Source organism: Lethenteron reissneri, chromosome 8 (genome assembly GCF_015708825.2).
Source record: "Lethenteron reissneri isolate LAM-NWPU_2019-01 chromosome 8, ASM1570882v1, whole genome shotgun sequence".
Taxonomy (NCBI): domain Eukaryota; kingdom Metazoa; phylum Chordata; class Hyperoartia; order Petromyzontiformes; family Petromyzontidae; genus Lethenteron; species Lethenteron reissneri.
The window spans coordinates 9,462,079-9,488,292 of record NC_083786.1 but is presented as its reverse complement, the minus strand read 5'-3'; the positions used below and the strand labels follow the sequence as shown (position 1 = coordinate 9,488,292).

The 26,214-nt window shown below is 53.5% G+C and overlaps 2 protein-coding genes across 2 annotated transcripts; one reads left to right on the top strand and one right to left on the bottom strand.

Moving 5' to 3' along the window:
- The first annotated feature begins 1,054 nt into the window (after nucleotides 1–1,054).
- On the top strand, nucleotides 1,055–16,933 carry DDX24 (DEAD-box helicase 24). The gene is made up of 12 exons (XM_061579753.1): nucleotides 1,055–1,231; nucleotides 3,115–3,867; nucleotides 4,253–4,495; nucleotides 4,815–4,937; nucleotides 5,264–5,608; nucleotides 6,687–6,840; nucleotides 7,574–7,830; nucleotides 8,623–8,899; nucleotides 9,790–9,865; nucleotides 10,940–11,128; nucleotides 11,984–12,113; nucleotides 13,145–16,933. Exons 2-12 carry the CDS (start codon nucleotides 3,120–3,122, stop codon nucleotides 13,441–13,443), a joined length of 2,841 nt encoding a protein of 946 aa, XP_061435737.1. The 5' UTR covers nucleotides 1,055–1,231; nucleotides 3,115–3,119; the 3' UTR covers nucleotides 13,444–16,933.
- Nucleotides 16,934–18,404: 1,471 nt separating this feature from the next.
- Nucleotides 18,405–25,367, bottom strand: FAM181A (family with sequence similarity 181 member A). Its single transcript, XM_061579727.1, has 2 exons — nucleotides 19,768–25,367; nucleotides 18,405–19,340 (listed from the first exon to the last, which is right to left on the bottom strand). The coding sequence occupies exon 1, from the start codon at nucleotides 25,146–25,148 to the stop codon at nucleotides 23,523–23,525; it is 1,626 nt and encodes a 541-aa protein (XP_061435711.1). The 5' UTR covers nucleotides 25,149–25,367; the 3' UTR covers nucleotides 18,405–19,340; nucleotides 19,768–23,522.
- Between the last annotated feature and the right edge of the window lie 847 nt (nucleotides 25,368–26,214).

The following is a 26,214-nucleotide window of genomic DNA, read 5'->3' as shown; positions in this document are numbered from 1 at the left end:
ATCGAACTCGGGTCGCCGGGGTTCGTAGCGCAGCGCCCTAACCGCTCCACCACCGCTCCCCAAACTCACCCCCCCCCACCACACTCATGACCCCCCCCCCAATTCCCTCTCCACTCATCCCCTCCCCCCCCAACTTCCTCTCCCTCCTCGTTCCCCTCTCACCCCCTTTATTGTTGAATGTTTTTATATGTCTAAAAACATTAGATTGCATTTTTAACTCTTGTCTTTTAAGCTATTTCAACCAATTATTAAAATGACATATTTATGTATCAATTAAATCATTTTTTTTAACTACACGTATATTTATCTACCAATTAAAACAAAAAAATGTTTTATCGCGTGTAGAGCGGTATGCCCTAGTGCAAGGGTAGGGGGGGGGGGCACCCGAAGTAAACATAAGTAATATTTAAAAATACTTTTTAAAAAACACGCTTTAATGAAATGTACCGTACGAGTAATGGCAGAACTCCACGACTCCAGGAAGTGGCCCCGAGGCTTGCCATAACGTAAGGGGCTCCGTGGTCATTTACAGCCAACGTCAGTTGAGCGTGGACAATTAGACCCAAGCCGAATCATAACATATAAAAAATAATATTTACAAATATATTTTTTCTTTTTAATGATAGAATATAGTATTGTCATCAGTACGCCATAGGTATACCAAGTTTGCAGTCGATACCACATTGTGAAGTGGGTTAAAATTGAGTTACAAGATTTGAGCATACGACAACAACAACAACAGACAGAGTGAGTTAATAGAAAGCGTGTAAAAAGATTGTTAAAATATATTTTTTATTTTTAATGATAGAATATAGTATTGTCATCAGTAAGACATAAGTATACGAAGTGGGGTTGTAGCGGATTCGCGAGGGTTTGTTTCACCATACTTCACTATTCTGGTCACATACCAAATGCATGGGGCGTGCCCCCAGTGACTCAGCCGAACCTCACAATATCCAAACCACGCCTACCTCACTCGAGTGACGTCAGCTATGCCGACCAATCGGAAGCGAGCTAAGATCCTCGGCCGGGTCGGACCACGCGGGCGCACGTCTCGACCAATGAGGCGCGTCGTCTTTGGCTAAGCCCCCCCACTGTCATGGCTGCGCGCAGGACAACACGTGTGCGTCTCGTGTAGCCTTTGCTCGGCAGACGCGTTTCTCATTTAAACGTTGCGTTTGAGTCCCTTTTTATTATTATTATATACCCGGCTTCCCGACCTCCTACCAAGGTAAGGTTCACCGCGAAGGTACGATGCTGGAAAACACAACTCACGCGCCGGAGATCGCGTGTACAACCTATACACGTGCAGCTCAGAGGAGAGCTGAGCCGAATGAGAACCGGGGACAGTGTGGATGAACTTGCATTTTGTACAGCCGAGAGGTGGACATAACGAGAAGCCGCGCGCGTGTGTGTGACCAGAGTGGTGAATGTAATATGTATCGGTGGTCAAGTTCTTTTCGGACCCGGGGCACTGCGCGAACCGGTATTGGTACACATCACACGAGGGAAGTGAGTCTACCCAGAACCCAGGGCAGCATGTGAACCTATAACTCTAAAGATCAGCGGTTAATCTCCTTGGAAGTTGGGATGTGTGAACTTATTCCCGTACATCTTAGCGGTGAATCTAACGGGAGTCGGAGTCAGTAGGTGAATTGTGAACCTATACGGTACTTTTACAATATAATAGGACCTGGGAAGGTGGGTGAACCTATAAGCTACAGCTCAAGTGAAATTGTCTCCATGATCAAGCGAGTAATGGTGGGGGCGTTTATCCCCATTCACGATGGAAGCTCCACATTGCCATGGCCGAGACCAGGATATACGTAGAACGAACACGTCGTGATGTAGCCAAGCGGGTTTAATCGATAAGAGTCGTGTGTGCGATTAGTGGTTGTAACCTATAAGCCCGTGGTTAGCTAATTGTTCATTGTGAAGCATTGTGTTCGAACTAGAGCTCTAGGTGGCGCTTATAATGTAATTTATTCATCTAGGAAGACTTAGTTATATTCTTAGGTTTTTTCGGTAAAGTCACGTAGGTAAAAATTTCAAATTAATAAAAGTAAAATAAAAATTAATAGTAAATATTTTTATTTATTTTACTTTTATTACTTGTAAACTACAGAAAATGCATTTATAAAGTTTTACAGTTTGTCCATGGCTCTGCTGCATTGGGATGTTTGACCAATTCCATTAATCTGTGTTTGCCTTCGGTGTGGGGAGAAAACCCCTAGACCAATGCCAGGGGTTACCTACTCAAAGCTCCTCACAGATGCATGCATGAATTCATAACACAGTATATTGAATTCTGAGCTTGAACACCTAAAATGAGGTTTCAAATCGGAACATAAAACAAACTGAGATGTAAGTCGTAGAGTTAAAAATGACCCACAACATTTTCCAATTCCTCTAATAAGGCCGTCTCTCTTGAGTTGTTGATGTTACGGTCCTGTAGAAGTGACGGCGCTACATTAAAATTTCTCAATGCAGTAAGAGCGACATCCCCACAGTGCAACTTTACATTTAACACGCAGCATACTGCACGCACCTGATGATTGGTAAAGATGTTTATCTGAGATTGTCAGAACTGAAAGTTCGAGAAACACAACTAGGATTACCACGTGTGATTTTTTTTAAAGCAGTGTCGCTACTTCCACGATCACTTTCCACGAACTGATTCCTCCACCCACGTTGAGGCTGACTGTTTCCTCATCCACGCTGCGTTCCACCCACCAGAAATACTGCAGCTCACAACAACACGCTCAAGCACACAGCTACCCACTCATTCACTCAACCTCTCATCAACCTACTCATACGTTCACCCTCACCCATGCACACTAACCTACTTGCCACACTGCAGGTGACGACACTTCTCTACCGCCTCTGCCCTTGCTCTTCTCCACTTTCAACTTCCTACCCGTGGTTCTATTTACCAAAATTCCTCCAACCTCGCTCAATTCGAGGAACGTATTAACTCTCGACTATTTACACCTCCGGCGGTGCTGTTTGTCGTTAGCTGTGTGTCGTTATCGGCCTCTGGGCCTGCGCTTGGCGACCGCGATTACAAAAAAATATATAAATTGACGAATGCCGCTCACTCTGCTCGTTCCCCAGGCGCGATGAGGGGCGGCGGTGGGGGTGGCGGCCGCGGCGGAAGAGGCGGCCGCGGCGGAAGAGGCGGTCGCGGCGGCCGCGGTGGGCGAGGAGGAGGAGGCGGCGGCCTCTTCCGCGGACAGAGCCGCGGTGTGCGCGTCGTCGGGCAGTGGCAGCAGGTGACCCTTGACCCCGAGTTCCTTGCGAGCGGCGACCTGGACGGCTTCGTGTGCATGGAGGAGCTGCACGACTACACGATGGTGCGGCCCGAGGCGATCGAGAAGGAGGACCAGAGGAACAAGCGCAAGGCGGCGGCGGAGGCGGCGGCGGCAGGTGTTGCGGCCCGACCGAGCCCGGCTAAGAAACCGAGAACGGACACGGACTCTGAGCCGGCCGAATCGGCGGGTGACGACGGCACCGCCGGCGGCGACGCTGACGCCGCCGCGATTCGTAAAGAGGCCAGGAAGAAGAATAAGAAGGAGGAGGGGAACAAAAAGACGAAGAAAACGAGTAAGAAGAAAAAGAAGTGGATGGAGTTGGAAGCCGCTTTGGAGAAGGAGGCGGCCGAGTCCGGCGTGGACGTTGGGTACGACGCGGGTGACGACGATGAGGGCAACAACGGTGATGAGGCCATCGAGGAGATGGAGCCCCTGGGTGGCGAAGAGAAGGATGAGGGCGGAAGCAGCAAGAAGCTGAAGAAGAACGAGAAGAAAAAGAAGAACAAGAAGAAGAAGATCGTGGAGGGTGCGGAAAAGCAAGCGCCGGCGAGCGAAGGTAGTGGCCGTTTCGTTTGTCTTGGCAGAACTCTGGTGTCGCCTTCATTGGTTTTGTAAAAAAGTTAACTGGAATTTCCTTCTATTTTATCCCGATTCTACTTTTCCGTGTCACCTCGTGAAACTAAACATGCAATCGGATCTCCTGTCATGATAAAGAGCATCCAACAGCAGTGGATACGGACAGAGCTTCCTCTGAAGATCTCTTCTAAGTGGCCTCTGGTCCACACGGTCGTGGGCAGGACCTTCCCACCACCTTCACATGACGGTCACGCCGGCAACTTAAATTCTCCGAGCTGGAATTGAACAAAATTATGCGCGGAGTAAAATTTTGTACCGGGCCGTCTCCGCCCCCTCCCCTTTCTCCTCTTTCTCCTTCGTCGCAGGCGGCCCCAAGAAGGCGACGAGCGGCGCCAAGAAGCGCCCGTGGACGACCGTCGCGCTGGACGGCGAGGCGCTGGAGGGGGGCGTCGCCGCCGACGTGTCCGCGTGGGAGGGCCTCTACGTGCCGGAGCCCGTGCTGTGCGCGCTCGCCGAGATGGGATACACGGCGCCCACCGCCATCCAGGCGCTCGTGCTGCCCGCAGCCATCCGGGACCGGCGCGACGTGCTGGGGGCCGCTGAGACTGGTGCGCAATCGCGCGTGTTTGTGTGTGCGCACGTTGAACACGCACGCGCTCGTGCGCGTGTTCAATCTAGATCGGTAAACCCATTTCTGTAAAACTGCTTTTTTGTGCTTATTTTGTCGCCCTTCCTGCGTATCTCCGATTCGCGCGGATGACTGCGTACGGTGCGAAAGAAGTTCTACAAACGACAACCTGTTGTTGAAGGTTATAGGGGTCGGGGATCTTTGTTTTCGTGTGCGTCGTTGCTCGTTGTGTGAGAGTGTGGGGGGGGAGGGGGGGTTTCCATCGCTCGCGCTGCAGCCTCATCCTCCTCTCTCCCCAGGCAGCGGCAAAACCCTCGCCTTCGGAATTCCCATGATCCAGCGAATCCTTGAGTGGAGGGAGAGCCGCGAGGCGGAGCAGGCAGACGACGGCGCCGAGGGAGAGACGGGCGACTCGCACGAAGGTAACCCGCAGAGAGAGGGAGAGACGGGTCTCTGGAGGTCGCCTGTGATGTCATAAATCTCAACGCCTGCGTTCATATTGAGTTCGTATTGTAACGAAGCATCTCGTGCAAATTCGAGAAAATTGTTCAATCTCATCGTTGACACCTTCAGGAGTGCTCTTTGTTGCTGGCCGCTTTGAGCCTTTGGTTCTGTACTCGGTAACCGAATGTTTTATTTTTATTACAATTCAACTGGAATAAGTCTATTGACTTCACTTGACCATGCTTCCAAAGCGCCCCAGATTTACTTTCTCGGGAAAATTCTAACCAACTTCTTCATCCCCAAGGAGACCAAGTCGCAGAAGACGACAACGTTGCCGACGACAACAACGACGTTGCCGACGACGACGATGACGACGTTGACGACGATGACGACGTTGCCGACGACGACGGCGCTGCCGTTGGCCCGGAGACGGGCGTGCTCGACTCGCAGGGCCGAGGCTGCGTGCGCGTCGTCGACGACGTCCCCCTCGACTTCGACCCGACCTCGGACTCCGGCGCGCCGGGGGCCGTCACCTCGAAGCGCGAGGCCTGGCAGCCACGGAAGCCGCTGCTCGGCCTTGTGGTGACGCCCACGAGGGAGCTGGCGGTGCAGGTGAAGCAGCACCTGGACGCCGCGGCACGGCACACAGGTACGCTCGCATGATCCCGTTGGAGGTAAAAAAGATAAAACATATATACAGGGTGCTTCAAAAAAAACATGTTAACACTTGTGAGAATTTGCAACAATGCCACGGGAAATGTGCCTCTGGGCTCTGGAGACCACCTGGAGAAGATTCCAGGCACGTGCTGACAATGATGGTGAACAAGTGGAGACTCTTTTGACGTTATTGACATGCATTTGTTATCATGTTACAGTGTATTACTCGTTTTTATTCCATAAAAAATTATAGTCCCATGTAAGTGTTAACACAAATCACCCCCCACCCCGATGTAAGGTCCACACAGGATGGAGCATCGATTCTACCACCCCCCATCTAACCACTGTTTTTCTGTCCCTGCGTGTTGTACAGGTCTCGTGTTACCACGATAAAAACATAAAAATGATCATGAATAACTTTTTGGGTTAGATGGTCCGGGAGGGATAGTGCCAATGTTTAGCCATACCCTCCACCACCCGACAGGGCCAATCAAAGTTTGTCGCGTGTGGGCAGATGTGCCGATTGATTTGGGTTTTTGGTAATAAACCGGAACGTTGAAAAGGAAGGAAAAATATATTTTTTTAGGGTCTGTGGGGTGCCAAGAGGTTATCGTTGAAAATCGGCATTGGAAGCTACACGGTGATCCAATTCAAAATAAACGAATTCTGAATCTCAACATTGGACGTGGAAGCCGGCGCATAAAAGTAAAATAAAATGCCGATAAAAAAAATCTCAGGATGAACAGGGCCATAACCCAGGTATTCGCGTCAGATATTTCTTCTTCTCCAGCTCTTGCCACTGGATGGCAGACGTATCGCGCGGCCGAGGCCGGCGGTGGCGCCCTTACACAGTGGCGCATTGAAACGCGGCGAGATGTCATTTGTTTTTTGCGTATTTTTTTGTCCATCTGAGAGTGTAAAAATTGTTGACATCGAATTGCAATTAAAGCTGCAATATATAACGGCCGTACTGATTATGGCACTACGTGTTGAACGGCGCGCGAACCGCATCTAATCAACATTATGCCCCCCGTCGTACCCCCCACCGCGTGTGGCGCCGTGCCCCCCAGGGATCTGCACGGCCGTGGTGGTGGGCGGCATGGCCCAGCAGAAGCAGCAGCGAGTGCTGAGCCGTCACCCGGAGGTGGTGGTGGCCACGCCCGGGCGCCTCTGGGAGCTCATCCGCGAGGGGCACCCGCACCTCACCCACATGCGCTCGCTCAGGTGAGCACCAACGGGGTGGGATGACTGTGTCGACTCTGTCAACCGAGCCACCTGTGACACGTGTAGCATCGCGGTTACCTGAACCGCACTGCCAGTACCACCTGCACCACCCGTGTCGGCCGTGTGACCTTCACCGCCCACAGTAACCGCACCAGCCTTACCAACGCCACCCACGTCACTCGGATTACCCCCTCATCCCGCCACCCCAATAACTCTACCCTCCCCCACGCTCACCTACTACACCCCAAAGAACTCGAGTCGCAGGGTTCGTAGCACTGCGCGCCAACCGCTACACTACCGCTCACCATTTACACACACGCGCACATGGACAAAGATCCCCCGTATAGCCTTCACAGAATGTTGGGGCAAGTGCTGTTAGCCAGTAGAAGACCGGCACGGCACACGAGGGGGTGGGCGGCCAGCACCTCGCCGCAACCACCTTTGTCTCCCCAGTGGCGACGTTTACACACCGCACCAGGTACTCATTTGAGTCGACTTAGGGGGAAGGGAGAGCCGCGGGACCGGTTCAGAGAATCGAACTCTGGTTGTCGTCCGCGAGCGGGAATCGAATCCGGGATCGCCGGGTTCCGTCAGCGCAGCGCGAGCGAGAATCGAACTCGTGATCGCCGGGTTCCGTCAGCGCAGCGCGAGCGGGAAACGAACTCGTGATCGCCGGGTTCCGTCAGCGCAGTGCGCTAACCGCTACGCCGCCGGCTCCCCCACGCACTGCCAGGTGCCTGGTGGTGGACGAGGCGGACCGCATGGTGGAGCGCGGTCACTTTGCCGAGCTCTCACAACTGCTGGAGCTGCTCGCCGGCACGGAGTTCAACGCGCGCCGCCAGACCTTCGTGTTCTCGGCGACGCTGACGCTCGCCGGCGCCGCCGGGAAGCGGCCGCTGCCCTTCAAGAAGGGCAAGAAGCAGGCGGCGCCGTCGCAGCACGACGCCGGCGGGAAGCTCGAGATGCTGATTCAGCGCATCGGCATTCGAGGTGACACCTCGGCCCGAACACTTTACACTTGGCACCTAACCATTACCCCTAGCAACTAACCATTACCCCTAGCACCTAACCATTACCCCTAGCACGTAACCATTACCCCTAGCACGTAACCATTACCCCTAGCACGTCACCATTACCCCTAGCACCTAACCATTACCCCTAGCACTTAACCATTACCCCTAGCACCTAACCATTACCCCTAGCATCTAACCATTACCCCTAGCACCTAACCATTTCCCCTAGCATCTAACCATTTCCGCTAGCACCTAACCATTACCCCTAGCACCTAACCATTACCCCTAGCACCTAACCATTTCCCCTAGCACCTAACCATTACCCCTAGCACCTAACCATTACCCCTAGCACCTAACCATTACCCCTAGCACCTAACCATTACCCCTAGCACCTAACCATTACCCCTAGCACCTAACCATTACCCCTAGCACCTAACCATTACCCCTAGCACCTAACCATTACCCCTAGCACCTAACCATTACCCCTAGCACCTAACCATTACCCCTAGCACCTAACCATTACCCCTAGCACCTAACCATTACCCCTAGCACCTAACCATTACCCCTAGCACCTAACCATTACCCCTAGCACCTAACCATTACCCCTAGCACCTAACCATTACCCCTAGCACCTAACCATTACCCCTAGCACTAACCATTACCCCTAGCACCTTACTGCTAACACATAACCCTTACACCTAACCCTTACCCCTAACACACAACCCTTACCTCTACCATCTAACACACAACCCTTACCCCCTGACCCCAGGCAAGCCGAAGGTGGTGGACCTGACGCGGCGCGAGGCGACGGCGGAGACGCTGATGGAGTCGCGCGTGCACTGCGACGCCGACGACAAGGACCACTACCTCTACTACTTCCTGCTGCGCCACCCGGGCCGCACAATGGTGTTCGCCAACAGCATCGAGTGTGTGAAGCGCCTCGCCGGGCTGCTGGGCGCCCTCGCCTGCGAGGCGCTGCCGCTGCACGCCAACATGCACCAGAAGCAGCGGCTCAAGAACCTCGAGAGGTTCGCCGAGCGACAGAGGTGAGACGCGGGAGGGCGGGGGGGACGGGGCGGGGCAACACCGGTGGTGTGGGGTAGGTAGTGGCGGTGGTCGTGCGGTTGGTCGGTGGCGATGGTGGAGCGCCGGGCGGTTAGATGCGCAGTAAGTTGGCGCTGTAGCGGGCGCGGGTGGTGCGTCGGGCTTGGTCATCTCGGTCAGTCGAGCCGTGGCATCTGCTGGGTCTGCCCCGTGACCTCCTGCCGGCGGGCGTTCGATGCTTCACATGGCCTTAATGTGCACGTAGCCTGGCACAGGCGTCGTGGTGTCGTCACCGCCACTTAGTGGCGAATGGCGGTTGTTGTTGCTCTTTGTAAAAGTGGTGGTGGTGGTGGCGGCAGCGGTGATGTACTATGTTGAACTTATTTCGCACCATACGTAGCCAAAACGTGCTTTTCGGAAGTGCAGAAAATGGTGGTGGCGATGTGACAGTGTTGGTGGTGGTTGAAACGAAGACTTCGTCGCGAATCCCAAGCCATGAGCCGTGCACCACCTTGTGTCGTGTGTGGCGTAGAGTGCAGCGCCGTGGAAGCCTCCTGCGGGATTTCCTCATCGGAAATTCTGCGATTTTTCTCTCGATGCCTCTGCGTCCGGCAATGCCCACGTGAAACTCTCTGTTCGCTTGACGAGGTTTTAAGTTCGATTCGCGTGCCCTCGGGTGGCAAATCCAACAGCGGATAGATCACGGCCTATGATGACGACGATGACGAAGGTGGTGATGTGTTGGCGTCGTCCAAATGATGCATGTGTGTGTGCGCGTGTCCGTAATGGGTGCTCGTGAACAGCACTTGCCCCAACAGCCTGTTAAGGCTGTACGGGGGGGGATCTTTGTGGTATTTTTTCCCCCACGTACTAAGTGCGTTCTCGTTTGCAGCTGCGTGCTGCTGACCACAGACGTCGCGGCCCGTGGGTTGGACATCCCGAACGTGGAAAACGTCATCCACTACCAGGTGCGCGGCGCTGCCCGTCCGTCCGTCCACTTGGGGCGGATTTCACGCAGCAGCGAATAGACCACCGCTCACGATTGCGTGATGAAAACGCATTTCTGTTTGCAAATCAAACTATAAAGCATTTTTTTCTATTTTACCAGGCAAGGCCCACTGAGCTATGTAGCTCTTTTTCAGAAGCGACCTGGTCACAAATGATAGCTCAACGAAAGTGGCTCATCATGTGAACATTTATCGTAGCCGAATACTTTTAAACACACAAGAGTCGAATACTTTACTCGCCCAGCTTAATAACCATTGCTACAGTTTAAATTATAGACTGCCAATACACTCGCCAAACTTAATAACCAGGCTACAGTCTACATTATAGACTGCCAGTACACTCCGATTTAGAACCAGGCTACAGTCCACATTAGTGTTTTTATTATTATTTTTTATTCACTTTATTATTATTATAGAACCAAATAATATTCTAAACGCACGTTTCTAAATATGGAGGGAAAAACCGGAGGACCTGGAGAAAAATTCACGCAACCACGGGGAGAGCGTTTAAACTCCAGATATACAGGCTTCCGGGTCGGGATCAAACCCACGACCTCCTGTATACCAGGCGAGGTAGTTAACATCTCCTAGCCACCGTGGTACAAATGCAGCCAGCGTGCTTCTCACCGTCCTCCTGTCACCCTGAATGGTCGTAGGCGGTCTTGCCGCTCTTCGCTCTGCCTCTTGAGTTTGAGTCATCCTTCATGTTGAACCCGAAGAATCCGAAATGTATATTTTGGCTGCCTTCAAACACCTCGTGCTAATGTTGAGTGCATGGTCTGTGCCACCTCCTCCCACCCCTCCCTTGTCTTTTCGCATCCCAATTGTCATCTTTGTCTTCATCGTTCTCATCATCGCCATCTTGTCGTCACTGTCGCCATTGTTGTTATTGTTATCATTATTGTCATCGTGGTTTTCCCCATATTTTCACCGTCGTTTTCTTTATCACCTTCATCATTATTTCCATGATCGTTACCATCATCACCTTCGTGGCCGTCACCACCGCGATGGTCGTCGTCGTGGCTCCATCGTCAGTTGCCGCGCACGTCCGAGACGTACGTGCACCGGAGCGGGCGCACGGCGCGCGCCACGCGCGAGGGCCTCAGCCTCATCCTCGTGGGCCCCGGTGACGTGCCGGCCTACCGCAAGATCTGCCGTACGCTCCGCGGGGACAAGGAGCTGCCCTGCTTCCCCGTGGACCCCCACAACCTCACCGCCGTCAAGGTGAGCGTCGTACAACAGAGGTGTGGCCCGGGGGGGGGGGGCGGTGACCATCTGGAACGCTCTCTTTACACTTTTAAATCATCTAGATTGAAAACTCAGTTCTTTAGAACTGCTTTCTGTGTTTAGTTTATCCTTCCGCCGCGCCTCTGATTAGCTACGTACAGTGCGAAAAAAAGTGTAACATACAGACATAGTGTTGCTGATGGGGGTGAGAGTGATCGGGATTGGGGAGAGGGCGGGTAGTGGTGAGCATGGCGAGGGTGGTGGGGGAGATATGGTGACGGTCGTGGTGTTGGTAGTGACGTTTATGGTGGAGGCTGTTTGTTTCTGATGGCAGTGATTGTGGCGTTGATGGCAGTCTTGGCGGTAGTTATGCACGTGATGGTAGTGGTGGTGGCGACAGGACTGATCATGTTCGTGATGGTTATGGGGGAAGCGGTAGTGTAATGCTGCAATGTTGTGCTATGAATTCGGCAACTCGAGTTCGATTGCCGCTCAGGGCCAACACCAGGGCTGATTATCTGAACTGATTTTCGGCCTCCCCTCGGTAGACTCGGCCTCAAATGAGTACCCTGTGCGGTGTGTAAACATCGAGACGAAGGCTGCCGGGCGTGGTGCTGGCCACCCACCCCCTCGTTTGCCGTGCCGGCCTTCATGGGCGCTCACAAACGGCACTTGCCCCAACGGCCTGTTAACAAGGCTACACGGGGGATCTTTGTCTTTGGTGATGATTGTGTCACGGGTTGATGGTTTGGCTGTTTGCGGTGCCGCTGACTGATGTTGGTCGCACCGCCGATGGCTCCGCGCGTTGCTGACCGTGACCCCGTGACCTTTCCGCGTGCGTGCGCGCTGCAGGCCCGCGTGGCGCTGGCACGTAGCATCGAGAAGGAGCTGTACCACCACAGCCGCGCGCAGCATCACAACTCGTGGTTCCAGAAGGCGGCGGACGCCATGGACATCGAGCTGGAGGACGACATGCTCATGGGTGAGCCCTCGCCCCGTTACAGAACCCGATCACGTGGCTCCTCTGCCCCCGTGGAGATATCCTCCGCTCGCTCGAGTGACCACCGCGCACGCGTTGCCTCCATGGGCAGCCGACTAGAGGTCACGCGTCGAGCCAACTCGAGTCGGATTTGACCCCTAGGATTCGAGATGATGGACAAACTTCTATCGTCGTCGCCGTTGTTATCATCGCAGCCACTCGCTTTGTCGCGCGCGTTGAGCAGCTCTTTCGCAGAAATACCTCCGAGTAAAAAGACCGCGTTGCTGATAAAAATGTAACGTCGTCAGATTAAAAGTAATAACACGTAAGCTTTCGCAACCAATATCATCCATAATATAGTTTTTTTGGGGTTAGATCGCGTGAATATAAATGTGTCGTTAACCACATTTATATTCACAAATCCACAACATTAACAGTTCGTAAACGTTGTGGATTTCCTCTCCAACACACCGGTTTAGTGCTGTACTCGTAACGAATTGGCACGTTTTGTTCACGTGACGGGTGGTGGCGGGTTTAACAACATTTATATTCACGCGATCTAACCCAAAAACACCTCTATTATGGACGAAAATATGAAATCGAATGTTCCTTCCACCTCCGGCGGCAATATTGGTGGCGGCACGTTTGGCTCCCCGGCTTGCTTCCACTCGGCCGAAATTCTGTCGTCGAAACAAAATCATCGTCCCAGACGACTTCAGGCTTCAGCCCCCGAGACCAGAGGTCGCAACCGGGTACCCGATACCCGTACCCTACCCGATACCCGGCCGGGTACGGGTAGCCGTTTGCGACCCTGGTGCGGCCGGGTACGGGTACGGGTAGACCGTGAGTCACTGGTGAGTAACCGTTTGTCACTCATTTCGGGTAGGGTACGGGTACGGGTAGGGAACGAGTACCAATTTGCGACACTGGTGCGGCCGGGTACGGGTATGGGTAAAGAATAAAAACCCGTTAGCGACCTCTGCCCGAGACTCGGGGCTGGACTTGAGCACGGCCGCGTTTCTCCTCTCCTACAGGCGGCGCCCGCTCGGAGGACAGCGAACGTCAGCGCCAGTGGCGCCTGCAGTCGTTGAGGAAGCAGCTGGCGCACCTGCTGGCGCAGCCCGTGTTCCGCGCCACCAGCAAGACGCGCTACCCCACGCAGTTCGGGGCGCTGGCGACGCCACCCGCGGCCTCCGCGGACGGACGGGTCCCGGCGTCGGCCATCGCGGCGCTGCGCGACGGGAGGGTCGGCAGGAGGAAGGCGGCGAAGGGGAAGCAGAAGCAGAAGCAGAAAAAGAAGCAGAAGCCGCAGGCGCCCGGCGCCGCGAGCTAGACACAGCGGTCGTCGTCGGCCGAGGACGTCGGCTCGCGGACACTGGGGGGTGGCGGGGGGGGGCGGGTTTGGTGGAGCGACGGAGGTGGAGCGACGGCAGCCCGGCTGCTAGCCGCCGTGAAAGTGGCGTCGGCCTGCCCGGGTGTGAACGCCCCGAGCAAGGAGCCCCTCCTGTGAGCGGGGGAATACTCGAGACTCGGTTGAAGCTGTCCGATGGAAAGGGGTCGCGTGGACGGAAAGGTTTTATTTAAAAGGAACTCGAGAGAGGCTGCTTCGTGACGCCGTCTGTTGCGTGCAACAGCAGCAGCTTGGCTGCTCGAGTTGCCAATGGGAAATGTTTTTGCCTTGTAACATAAAACCAATCACACAGTAATAGCGATAGTTCAGTAATATGAAAGCCCAGTAATACCGATGGCCCAATAATACCACAGCGCATCATTACAATAGCGCACTAATACCAAGAACCCAATAATACCGATGGCGCAATAATACCAGTAGAACAATAATACAAGTTGTACAATTTGGAATATAATCGGGGGGGGGGTGGTGTGAGTGGGAAACTTTAAAATGTAAGCATTTCACATCCCCGTGTTGGCCTCCCTTTCTACCTTTGCGTTGTTCCAAGTCGCAGGAAGCCATGGCCAGGGCATTGTAGCCGTTCGTGTGAGCCCTTTGTTTTGTCGGGAGGCAGTGACGGCAGCCGAAGACGATCCTCACAGATTTGTCGCAGCGCGGAACCTCGCGTCGTTACGTCCGACAGGAGAGACCTCGACAGCCCCCCCCCTTCCCCCCCCCCCCGTGCCTCCTTTGTAGCGGCATCGTCTGCTGGAGGAGCACAGCTGATGAGTTCATCACCGACGCTGACCGTGTCGGGGGGGGGGGGATGGTATTTTCCCCCTACCCCCCCCCCCCCAACAAATGGGCATTATCGATCTAAGTCGGTTTGATGGACGCACCTCCGATTAGCACCGTTGGCTACGTACAGTGCAAAAGAAGTTCAACATACGAATAAATGGACCCCCTCTCTCCCCATAGCAGGTGTCTCTACCGAGCCCAGCGAGGAGCCCTTGGCCGCTTGCCAGTCATCTGGTGGGTTTAGTTCCGATGTAGGCCCTCGGCTGGGCGAGGTTGATGGGGTGTTTTCCCTCTTTCCCACAATGCCTATTATTTGTGTCGACGTCAAGCCCGCCACCGCTTGGGTAATCTGGTTCAGCCACGGGGTGGCCGCCCTGGCTTGACCCTCGGTTCTCGGCAGTGCCAGGTCAACGCTCTAACACGGCCACCCTTGGGCCACTCGGCTGCCCACCGCTCTGTATAAGAGCTCAACAATCTGTCCTCGATGGTCTCAGCCCAGGGTCAAATCACCCAGAATGCACCCCATCTTGTCAGATCCCGAGAGCCTGGGTGGGTGGTCGCGGTGTACAACAAGGTGCTGTATGCTGCTGCCGGGGCTTCGTTGTGTTCAGCAGAGGGCAGTAAAGCAAAATCCATTGTTTTTATATCGCCCATATCGCTCCCCTACTTTGACCAACCCACAACGATGACAGCAAGCAAGCGTGGTTGAGCATGCTCAAATAACCGCTGCGTCCGCCGCCCGGCACGGTGGATTTTTGCCCCCCTTATCCGGCAGTGGATCGACAAAAGGGGCTGCACACTAAACTCGGTGACGTCTCATTGAGCCGACGCGATATCGGGAGTGCGGCGAGGGTCGAGATGTACCAAGGGTGGCAGAGTCGGGTTTTTTACAATCAGGTTTAATTGGCTTTTTATATTAAACCCGATCTGAGATTGGGATAAATCCGGTTTAATTGGTTCTAAAAAAAAAACGCGATGCCTGCCGATGGAAAAATCGGGTTTTTTTCCACCCATGAGATGTATGTGTCTTGCGCGGCAGAACCCTCGCCTCCTGTCGGCAGAACAACGCCACGCTCGATCCTGGCCGCGTCGGAGGCTGTCGCGCGGCGCGAGTGGACCGTGCTGCCCCCGTCCGCCCCACCACACAGCCCCAGGATCTGTCAACTCCCTCGCACGTTTCGTCTGTTGTGGCCCTCGGAAGGTCGCAACCACGCGGGCAATAGCTTTTTTTTGTTGTTAAATGACGCCGCTGTACGCACAGGATCCCGTGGGCGCCACCGTGGAGAGATGTTAACTACTTCGCCTGATATACAGGAAGTCGTGGGTTCGATCCCGACCCTGACACCTGTATACTTTAAGTGTGCGTGTATTTCTCCCCGTGGTCGCGTGGATTTCTGTCCGGGTCATCCGGTTTTTCCCTCCACATTTCGAATCGACATCACGCGTTTAGAGTATTTTGCTGCTATACATTTCCACGTGATGAGCCACTTTGCTTAGCTATAATTTGTGATTGCCAGGTCGCTTCTGTGAAAGAGCTATATATAGCTCAGTGGGACCTTGCCTGGTAATTTAATTTTTTTAAGTTGAACAGTGCAGTTGAAATGGCTGCGTGATGCTGATTGATCCCTTTTGCGGTGATGCGACGCTGGCCACGGTTTCCCTGTTGGCGGAGGTGCAGGGAAACAGTGGCGGACCGTTCGAAAATAGGCAAACGGTCGTTAACACTCCCACGAAGGGAAAACCTCTTCGTTAATCTGTCCACCCCCGTTCAAGAGGAGGTTCCTGGGAGGAACAGCGGCAGGCGTTTCCCGTGTTTTCGTCGCTAGAGGGAGATGGCGGTCTCTACTGGCCACCGGCGAGCCGCGTGCGTTGTACGAACGTTGAACGTCTTTCGTGCACCGTACGTAGCTAATCGGACGTCCGGGGAGGGAGGCGTTGGGGACAAACTAAAACACCAAAAGGAAGTTCTAAAGAAATGAGTTTTCAATCTAGATTTTTAAAAGTGCACGGCTAAAGTCTGCTTTGCTAATATCGGAAGGAAGAGAGCGTTCCGGACGGCCACAGAAGCGCGTCCGAATGCGCCGCGCGATGCGGTGGCCACCGCCTTTGATCGGTGGCCACACAAAAGTTGCTGCTGCTGCGAGGATAACGACCGGAGTTCGAGTGATGATGGTTTATGCTCCAGTGACCGTTTTTACTCCCAAACATTGCCCTTAAAAGTCGAACCACGTCCCTCACGCCATTCACAGACGTCTGTCGGTCACGTCTGGTTGTTTAACAAGCTCCGACTTCGGCCGATGAGTCCCAGAAAGTTGACACCACCAGTTCCAGAGTGTTTGCTTGTTCAAGCAAATCATGCTTGATAATGTTGGGATGGGCAAACCGATAATGGTTTGCTGGGCTAAAGCACATGTTTCATTTCGATGTGACGAGATGGAAGGCAGTTGTGCTTGCGTGTGCGACTAGTCATTGTTTGATCCCAACCGAAATGATTGGGCCTGAAGGTAAGACGATCACAATTGTTATTTCTCACGCTGGGTTTCGCCCCGTTAGCCGGCGTTTGCGGTGATTGTTTTATTTTGGCGCGCGTACACATTTGTTGAATGTGGAGCAAATAAAATTGTTTTCTCTTACATGAATTTTTGTACGGGTTTTCTTTTCTTCCTCGGGGTGTTTTGTCATTGTGACGATGTCCGATGGTGTGTTTTTATTTCCTTTTTTACTTGTTTATTTTACTTAGTTTTTTTTTACTTAGTTTATTTTTACTTAGTTGTTTTTTTACTTAGTTTTTTACTGAGTTTTTTTACTTAGTTTTTTTACTTAGTTTTTTTTCACGAATGTGAATGCAGCGCCTCCAGTGGCTGCCGAGGCCACCGTCAATCGCTTTCTTCTCCTTACTCCCCTCGCGCTGCCCGATTTCTCGAGTTCTGCTTCCCAATCGTCTCATTTCCCAAGTTGTTTATACAAGGTAGGAGCAACAGTTCCACACTGCCCACCAGGGATTATTTGTCTGTCGTTAGATCGTGTAAAAATGTGTCGTTAAACCCGCCGCCACCCAACACAGCCAACTTGTGAGGGTTGTCACGTTAACAGGACGTGCCAATTCGTCACTAGTACAGCACTAGTGTGTAGTGTAGTGTATAGTGTGGTGTATAGTGTAGTGTATAGTAGTGTAGTGTATAGTGTAGTATACTAGTACAGCACTAGTGCATAGTAGTGTATTGTGTAGTGTATAGTGTAGTGTACTAGTACAGCACTAACCGGTGTGTTGGAGAGCCAAGCCACAACATTTACAATCTGAGTACGACGTTTCGCCAGTAATTACAACCAGCTTCATCAGGTGACAGCCAGATTTGTGGAGAAGTCCGCCTGTTTTGTTCCTTATATAGACGCGTAGATGTGGTGACCACGCTTCTGCGCTCTTGCGCAAAGTGGGGGGGGGGGGGGATTTGGCAAATGATGTTTGTGACAACCCTTACTAGTTGGTTGTGGTGGGTTTATTTAACGACACATTTTTACGCGATCTAACCCAAAAAAAACCTCATGGATGATATTGGTCGCGAAAGCCAGCCACGTGTTAAAGAGAATGATCTGGCAGCACGCGGAGCGGCGAAAACCGTCGAACCTCGTGACGGCCGCGACACGCGGTGGGGTAGAGCAGCACTGCCCGCGAAATCCAAAATGCAGCGGCACTACTTTTATTTAGAAATAAATTTCGATTTAAAGCTTTCGTGACTGCAGGGATTCATCTTCTTGGTTCTTTCGGTAAAGTCACGTAGAAGGGAAATAATAAAATCTCACGACGTTTCGGCCACAACGCAAGCAGCCGTCCTCAGGTGAAGAACAGGTCTGTCTGTTTCAGACGCTGTCTTTCCGATAGCCCTGTTTTTCACCTGAGGACGGCTGCTTGCATTGTGGCCGAAACGTCGTGAGAATTATTTTATTATGTTTTATTTTTAATATTTTATTTAGAGATAGTAATTTTTTTTATTTTCGTTCACAAAGGACCAACACGGCTGTGAAATTTGTAAAGAAACATTTTTTTATTGTTCATATATATAAAAAAACGAAATTGGTATTTTTTTTTTAGACACAAATGCCACCCAACATTCCTTCCCGCAGTACAATCCGGCTGTGTCACATCACCCACCCCACCCCACCCCCCCGGGGGTCTCCCTTGTCCCTGAGAAGTTCCTCTGCCTCCGACACAATCCTCACACCGTGAGACGCGAACGGTTTAATGACGATGAACTACGCCAACACAAACACTGCACATGCATCCCTTGCACTCGAAATAAACTATTTAGAAATTCAGGCAGTGGAGTGACAACATTTTACGCAATTCGGCCAGACTTGTTTCTCAAATGTTCGGGCCTCGATGCTTACGCGGTGCCATGGTTCGCACGTTTGAGAGGTCACGGGTTCAGTCTCCAGGTGCGCGGCAGTTCAAATAATTGGCAAATGTCTCGATTCCTTCCCCAGTCCACCGCCACTGCGACCAACCCAGCAGTCTAAAAGGGTACATCGCACAGATCGGTCGAGCGGCAGGTCACGTGCGGTGGCGGGTAAAGCGTGGGTACTCCCATCTCTCTTCCGAGACGTCCGGACAACGTTCAATCAGAAGAAGAGTAGGCCAAATACCCTCATTGGGGGAACTCCCCTTCGAAGCTCCCTTCTCGTGGATGTCACTTCAGACAGCAAGTGGCGTGAGCGAGACGATTTGGGAGAGGGATGCGCTTTTACCTGTGTGGCTAATGACCCCCGGCGATGATCAGGCAGTGTCAATGAAATGCTTTTGGTGAGTCCACGTGGACTCTGATTCTGTCCCACGACGGCCTGAATGATATCCAGGCGATTCTCCTGAACGTGTGTGTGTAGTGTGTGGTGTGTGTGTGTGGTGTGTGTGTGGTGTGTGTGGTGTATGTGTGTGCAGTGTGTGTGGTTGGTGTGGTGTGTATGTGTGTGGTGTCTGTGGTGTGGTGTGTGTGGTGTGTATGTATAGTGTGTGTGCGGTGTGTGTGTGGTGTGTGTGTGTGTGGTGTCTGTGTGGTGTGTATGTGATGTGTGTGGTGTGTGTGTGTGGTGTGTGTTACTTTAGCCAGTCAAAGCACGTGTACAACCCACGGGAAATGCCGTTCACGAAGCGTTCATAAATATTGTGCTCATATTGTGACGTGTAAGTGCAGTTACATCTATTCTCTAGCAGTGTATACACACGCACATACTTAGTAAGGAGTGGGGATCTGAGCAATAAATCATCCCCTCCACGCACATGTATGTTAACATTAACAATACAATTATTAAGGCTTTACATTATTGTATTATATATATAAAAAACAACGTTTTGTGCCTGAATCGCTTGAAAAAATAATATATACATATTTTAGATCGACATTTAACCATCACGTTCGATCGTATAACATTAACAATGAATATGCACAACGAAAAGGGTGATCCGTTTATAGATACCTCGCCGGTTTCTCACGACCCGCCATCACTTCCTTCCCAATGTGTCGATAGGACTCTGTGAGGTTGATGGCCCTTCGTGTCTTGTCGAGGGTTTAAACGACACAAAACGTCGACCAGGTGTACGTTTTGAGATTGGTTGGTGACGCGTGCCAGAGGCTTGCAAGTAAAATCGTCCTTTCCTGATTACGTTCCTCCAAACTTGTTTGAGTGGGGTATCTGTAAACGGATCGCCCTGTAGAACACACATGACACACACACACGACACACACGACACACACACACTACACACACACACGACACACACACACACGACACACACACGACACACGCGCTGCGTGCACTTACACAACACGTGGCCACACAAACAAAAACCTCGTCCAGCCCAATTTAGTCTTAGTTGGAGTTTTCTCCGGACTTTTTAAAAAAAATACATTCTAAAATCACAGCCAGTCTGTCAATCCACTGCTGGATGAAGGCCTCTTCGTTGCCCGTCGATCACGGATAGGGGGGGGAGGGTGGGAGGTTTAGGGGGTTCCTTCATCACAGGAGGAGGAGGGTGTGGGGGGGTATGTGAGGAGGAAGCGCCGGGGTAAGGACGCGACGTCTGAAGGACTCAAACCCTTCACGAACTGGAGACGAGACGGAGAGACATAACGTGGGCACATTGTGGGCAGCAGCGAGGTGAGAAGGACAGGGGAGAGAGATGAGAGAGAAGAGAGAGAGAGAGCGAGAGTTCCCACACATACAGAGCTGATATTGAGCCAATAATTTAGCTGGAACGCGCCAGTGAGTCGAGTACTGGAGATAGATGCACAGCCAAAGGCGTTCGATTCTAAACATCTCCAAGCCAGTACCTGACGATTTGGCAAGACAGGGCGAGGTGAATGGGATCTGCCACGAGGACGTGGTCAAGGTGGGAAATCGGCGCTCTACGAAATAGATTGCACTCCTTGTTGGTGACTCGTTTGAAGGCTGAAAGAAGAAATATTGAAATCGGTGCGTCGCGGGCTACGACACGTGCATCGGAAACGCGGACGCAGCCGAAGATAGGGGAAACAGTTTAACACGTGGCAGGCTTTCGCGATCAATATCCATAATACAGTTTTTTTTTTGGGTTAGATCGCGTAAATGTATAAATGTGTCGTTAAATCCGCCACCACCCGACACAGCCAACTAGTAAGAGGTTGTCACGTAAACAGAACGTGGCAATTCGTCACTAGTACAGCACTAGTGTGTAGTGTATAGTAGTGGTGTATAGTGTAGTGTATAGTGAGTATACTAGTACAGCACTAGTGTATAGTAGTGTATAATGTAGTGTATAGTGTAGTATACTAGTACAGCAGTAGTGTATAATGTAGTGTATAGTGTAGTATACTAGTACAGCACTAGTGTGTAGTGTATAGTGTAGTGTACTAGTACAGCACTAACCAGTGTGTTGGAGAGGCAAGCCACAACATTTACAATCTGAGTACGACGTTTCGCCAGTAATTACAACTAGCTTCATCAGGCGACAGCCAGACTTGTGGAACAGTCCACCTGTTTCGTTCCTTATATAGAGGCGTAGATGTGGTGGCCAATTCGTTACTGGTACAGCACACCGGTGTGTTGGAGAGTAACGAATTGGCATGTTCTGTGTACGTGACAAACCTTGCTAATTAGCCGTGTCGCGTGGGTGGCGAGTTTAGCGACACATATTTACGCGATCTAACTCCCCCCCCCCCCCCTAAAAAAAAACCGACCTGTATTATAAAGAGGTGAACCAAAAGCTGAAAAGTGCGCAAAGAAGCACGAAGAGATTGCACGCTGAGAACGACAACGAGACATGGAGAGAGGAAAGCAGCCTTATAGAGACATCACATTTGACTGCTCTAAAAAAAACAAGCAAAATGGTCTTGGGCAGGACGCAGCATGGCAAGCAGAGACGACGGCCTCGGGTCGAGACTGGTGACGGAAGGGTGGCAGCACAAAGGAAGAAGCAAACCCCGTCGAGGTGGAAGAATGAGATCAGCTCGTGGCGCGGGAGCGAGACGGATTCGGTCATCGAAGGTCCAACGTGATAAGGCGACGGGTACGTGGGGAGGCCTTCATCCAGCAGTGAATACACCATGGCTGATGATGAACAGAAGTCAAGCGATATGCAATTGTGGTGCAACGGGTTGTGTCCATTGTATGGTTATAGTGCAACCCTTGAATTGTCTAACACTTGGAAGCGCACGTTAACCAATAGCTAGCGTCACTAACATGGCCCATGTCTTGCATCTTGCAACAATGCTGATTGCGTATGATGCAATCAGCATCTTACACAAAGCAGCCCTTCCATATGTGTGTGGAGGTCACGCATTAAGGACCTGGGTAGTAAGTTGCGCATGAGAAGCAAAGTGATGATTACGATGTTTTGATGATGCTTATACGACTACGTTGTTGATGATGACATGCTGCTGCTAATGATGATACTGCTAGCAACGGTGTTGATAAATGTTGATGATGCTGCCGTTGATGTAGCTGCTACTGACGATGACTTGAAGATAACGAAACTATCGATTCTGCTGACGGTGTTGCTACGACACTCTATGTACATATAAATTACCAAACTTTCGCTTTTCTCTCGGTTACAAAATTATATATGTATATTTAAACGTGTTAGTCTCTACTCTCTGATACATCACCCCGCGCAAATGTCAGCGACACCAGCGCTTCGATAACGACACCTCTGGGCACTTGCGGTAGACACGACCGCGCTTCGCTCTCACAGGAGCTCATCAGCTGAGTCACGCCAATCAACAGACTGCCAGGGCACGTCCCGATTGCTGTAGGCGAGAAGGCCCCTCTTCTTCCAGACTCTTGCGTGTGTTTCTTCCTTTTGAACGTGAGAGGCACTATCCGCTCAATGTCATGGATAAAACGGGGCCTCTTCGCATCGTTCAGGACAGCAAGGTGCTGCAGTCTGCGTTGGATAATCGCACCCGTGCTGCTGCTGCTGGCTGCATGCCGCTGGAAAGCTTCTCCGATGTATTTTTTTGGGGTGGGGGGCGGAGGGGGGGGGGGGGCTAGTCGTGGCCGCGTGTTCTTCTGCACGATGTCCGAAGTTGCGTTTCATGTGCTGGGCTCAGTTTAGTTCCGGAAGAATCTGCCCCATTCACGATTTTTTTTTGCGATGTGTCTGAAATCGGCGGCCGAACAAATTAACGCGCGGGACAGCCCCCCCCCCCCCAAAAATCATCGGATGTGCCAAACAATAACAATAATCGTCCTCTTGCGCAATAAACGGTGTCCTCTACACGTGAGTGACGAGAAGACCGACGGTTTGGAAAGTGCCATTCTCAGAGAGAGAGAGTGCTGTGGGTACGATGGGAGGGGGGGGGGGGGTATCTCCAATAGACGCAACGTGGGCGCAGCCGCGACACGTGCTTGAGAAGCATCCTCCCCGTGGAGCAGATCCGCCACGTGCTCATCCCGAAATAAATCAGTCACGGATTACAGCATCGTGCTGCTAAAGAAGCGTCACAGGTGCGTGTCGGTGCTGGCTGCACGTAATCTGTTCTAAAGCGTCACCGCAGTGTGTGTGTGTGTGTCCACGTGTGTGTGTCCACGTGTGTGTGTGCCCATTAGAACAGGGCTTGTGCCGTGACCTCATGTGACCTCTTGCCGCCGAGCCTTCGACAATTCGCGTGACCTCAAAGTGCACGTAGTCACCCCAATAGCGCCTTAAGGACTGGGCACCGTTATTGTTGTTGTTGTTGTTTGATAGTTCCTGCTCACGCCGTGTACGCATTCGGGTCGAGGCGAGCCACGAGCGCATATGACGACGGGAACGGCAGCGCGGGTTTCGTCGGAATCGGCTTCCACACGATGGGCTTCACGGGGGTCGCTTGCAAAAGCCCCGCCGCCTTCAGCCCGGCCATCCCTTCCCCGTGCAGCAGCATAGGTTCGATTCCCCGCTCGGTCGTGCCCTGCAGGGTGCGCGCCTCGAACCGCGTCCAGAAGTCGTAGGCGGACATCAGTCGCGACGCCGCCGCCGCCGCTGCCGCGGTTGGCGAAGCGGGGCCGATGTGCCCGACGTGGCCGAGCTGCGGTGCGGGCAGGGAGCCGAGGTACCGCGCTGGAGCTGGGTAGTAGGAAGCGGCGGCCGCGTAGCACGAGGCGCAGGGGGAGGCGCCGCTCGCGTCTCCCGCGTACGCGGCGGCACCGCAGTACGGCCGAGTCGGGGGGTGCGCGGCGCACGCTGCTGCTGCTGCCGCTACGGCGGCTGCGGCGGCGTCCGCGCAAGACGGCGGCTCCTGCAGGAAGCTCAGGTGGCCCTTCGACATCTGCACGAGCGGTTCCATTCCCTGGAGGAGGAGCAGCTGCTGCTGCTGCTGCGGCGACTGTCGTTGCTGTGGCGGCAGCGGTGGCAGTGGTGGTAGCGGGGGAGGTAGTGGTTGTTGTTGGTGGTGGTGTTGTTGTTGTCCGACTCCAGCGCGCGTCGCGAACTGTCGCGTCGCGTCGCGCATCATCGCCCGGATTCGGTGGTCACCCGGCGCGACGAGCGACGCGCCGAGGGCGCTTCCTCTCTCGCCGCGAGGTCTCTTCTCGGCCGGCTCCGGCTCCTTCCAGAAGGACGCGGGCAGCTGTCGCTTCCTGAGCGGCACGTTCTGCTGCTGCTGCTGTTGCTGCTGCTGTTGTTGCTGCTGCTGTTGCTGCGCGGCGCCGAGGGCGCGGAACGCCACGGGCGCGGCCCCCGTGGCTCTGCGCGAGGGGTCGTGGTGGGAGATGGGAGGCCTCGAGCGAGCAACTAGCGGTGCCGACAAAGACATCCTCTGGTCCCCACGATCCGCCGCCGTTGCGGTTGCCCTCCTCCCCCTCCTCCTCGTCATCTCTTCCTCGTCGTCTTCGTCGTCGTCGTCTTCGTGGTCTTCATCCTCCTCGGCCGAGAAGCGAGGCGGTTGCCTGGCGCAGGCAGCGGACGCGCCGGGGAAGGGCCTCGGGATGAGAGCGAACGCGTTCGACTCCCCGTCGCTGCTCTCTGCCGACGATGAGAGCGCCGAGCAGGCGGGGAGCGAGGCGGAGCGAGGGTCACCTCCGCACGGCGTCGGATGCCGCCCGGAGACTGCGCCCGAGGCAAAGGACGACGACGACGACGAAGACGAAGAAGACGACGACGAAGAGGAGGATGACGAGATGGTGCCCCCCGCGGAGGTCGCTCCAGATCCGGAGCCCGACGCTCCGTAGATCGCGCGCTTCTGCGAGAAGCGCTTGAGCTGCTTCTGTAGGTACTTGCGGTGATCCACGGATCGCTTGCACGGCGTCGACTTGTCAAGCGCAGCCTTGATGTCGCTCGAGGCGAGATTCACGAAGTTCAGAAGCGTCTTCACGTCGCTGTCTCCGCCGCACTGAAGTGCCATGGCTCGGCCTGCTGGAACCGCGGGTGGCTCGTGGCGGCCCCCCCCCCACTCCCCCGGCCAAGAGCAAAGCGCTCTCGTCGACGGACAGAGGCAGTGGATGTTGAAGTTCCCGTTCCGATTGAGAGTTTGGAGGAGTCACGAAGGCGCGCGGTGACCGCCGGAGTGAGCGGGTCGTGGGTGGCCGCCGCGGCTGGATCGCGAAACGCGACGCGTGATTTATCGCTGTGCTCGCTGTGCCCCCCCCTCCCCCACCCACCCCCCCCACCACCTATCTCGCCGTTCGTCTCACGCAGGCTGCGCCGGTGCTCTCAGCGAGCCGAGACGAGTGTCGTTGCATTGCGAACTTCTCGCAAGGGACATCTCTCCTAAATGCGCGAAGGCACTAAACGCGGCTCCGTCATCGCTCTGCGGACTTTAAACACTCGCAACGACGTCGTAACTAATAAGCAAAACAATCGGGAGGAGGATGGGTGGTGGGGTAAGGATAGGTAATTCTAAATCGATTAGGAAGAGCGAGGAGGACGGCGGCGAAGGAGACGGAGCGAGCAGGGCAAGTCGAGCTCCGCGCGCAAGTGAACACAACGCGCGTGCGTGCGCGCGACCCGAGTTGATTTCTCTGCGGTGTCGCGCGCTCGCGCGGGCACGCGACCCCCCCCCCCCCCGCTGCCCTCCCCCCCACCACCCCCCTGGTGATCACGGCACGCGCGCGCGCGCACAAAGTTTGCCGTGGGTAGGGGGGTGCGGGAGGGTTGGGTGGGTGGCTGCTGGTCGTGGTGGTGGGGGGTAGGGGTTAGGGTGGTGGGGGTGGGGGGGTGCGATTTGGCAGTGTGATGTTGACGGAACGTGTCAAGGACCGCTAGATATGACGCGCACGATAACCGTGCGTGATGTAGCATAAAGTCGTTGCAGTATGAGAATTATGATGATAACGATCGTCATCAACGTGACGAACATACATGTTCGTTATTTATCATCAAAAACTAGACACCATGTGCTGCACAACAGCATCATAAACTAGATGTCTGCATTATAATCACCATCAGAATCGTCATCATACGCCACGCAC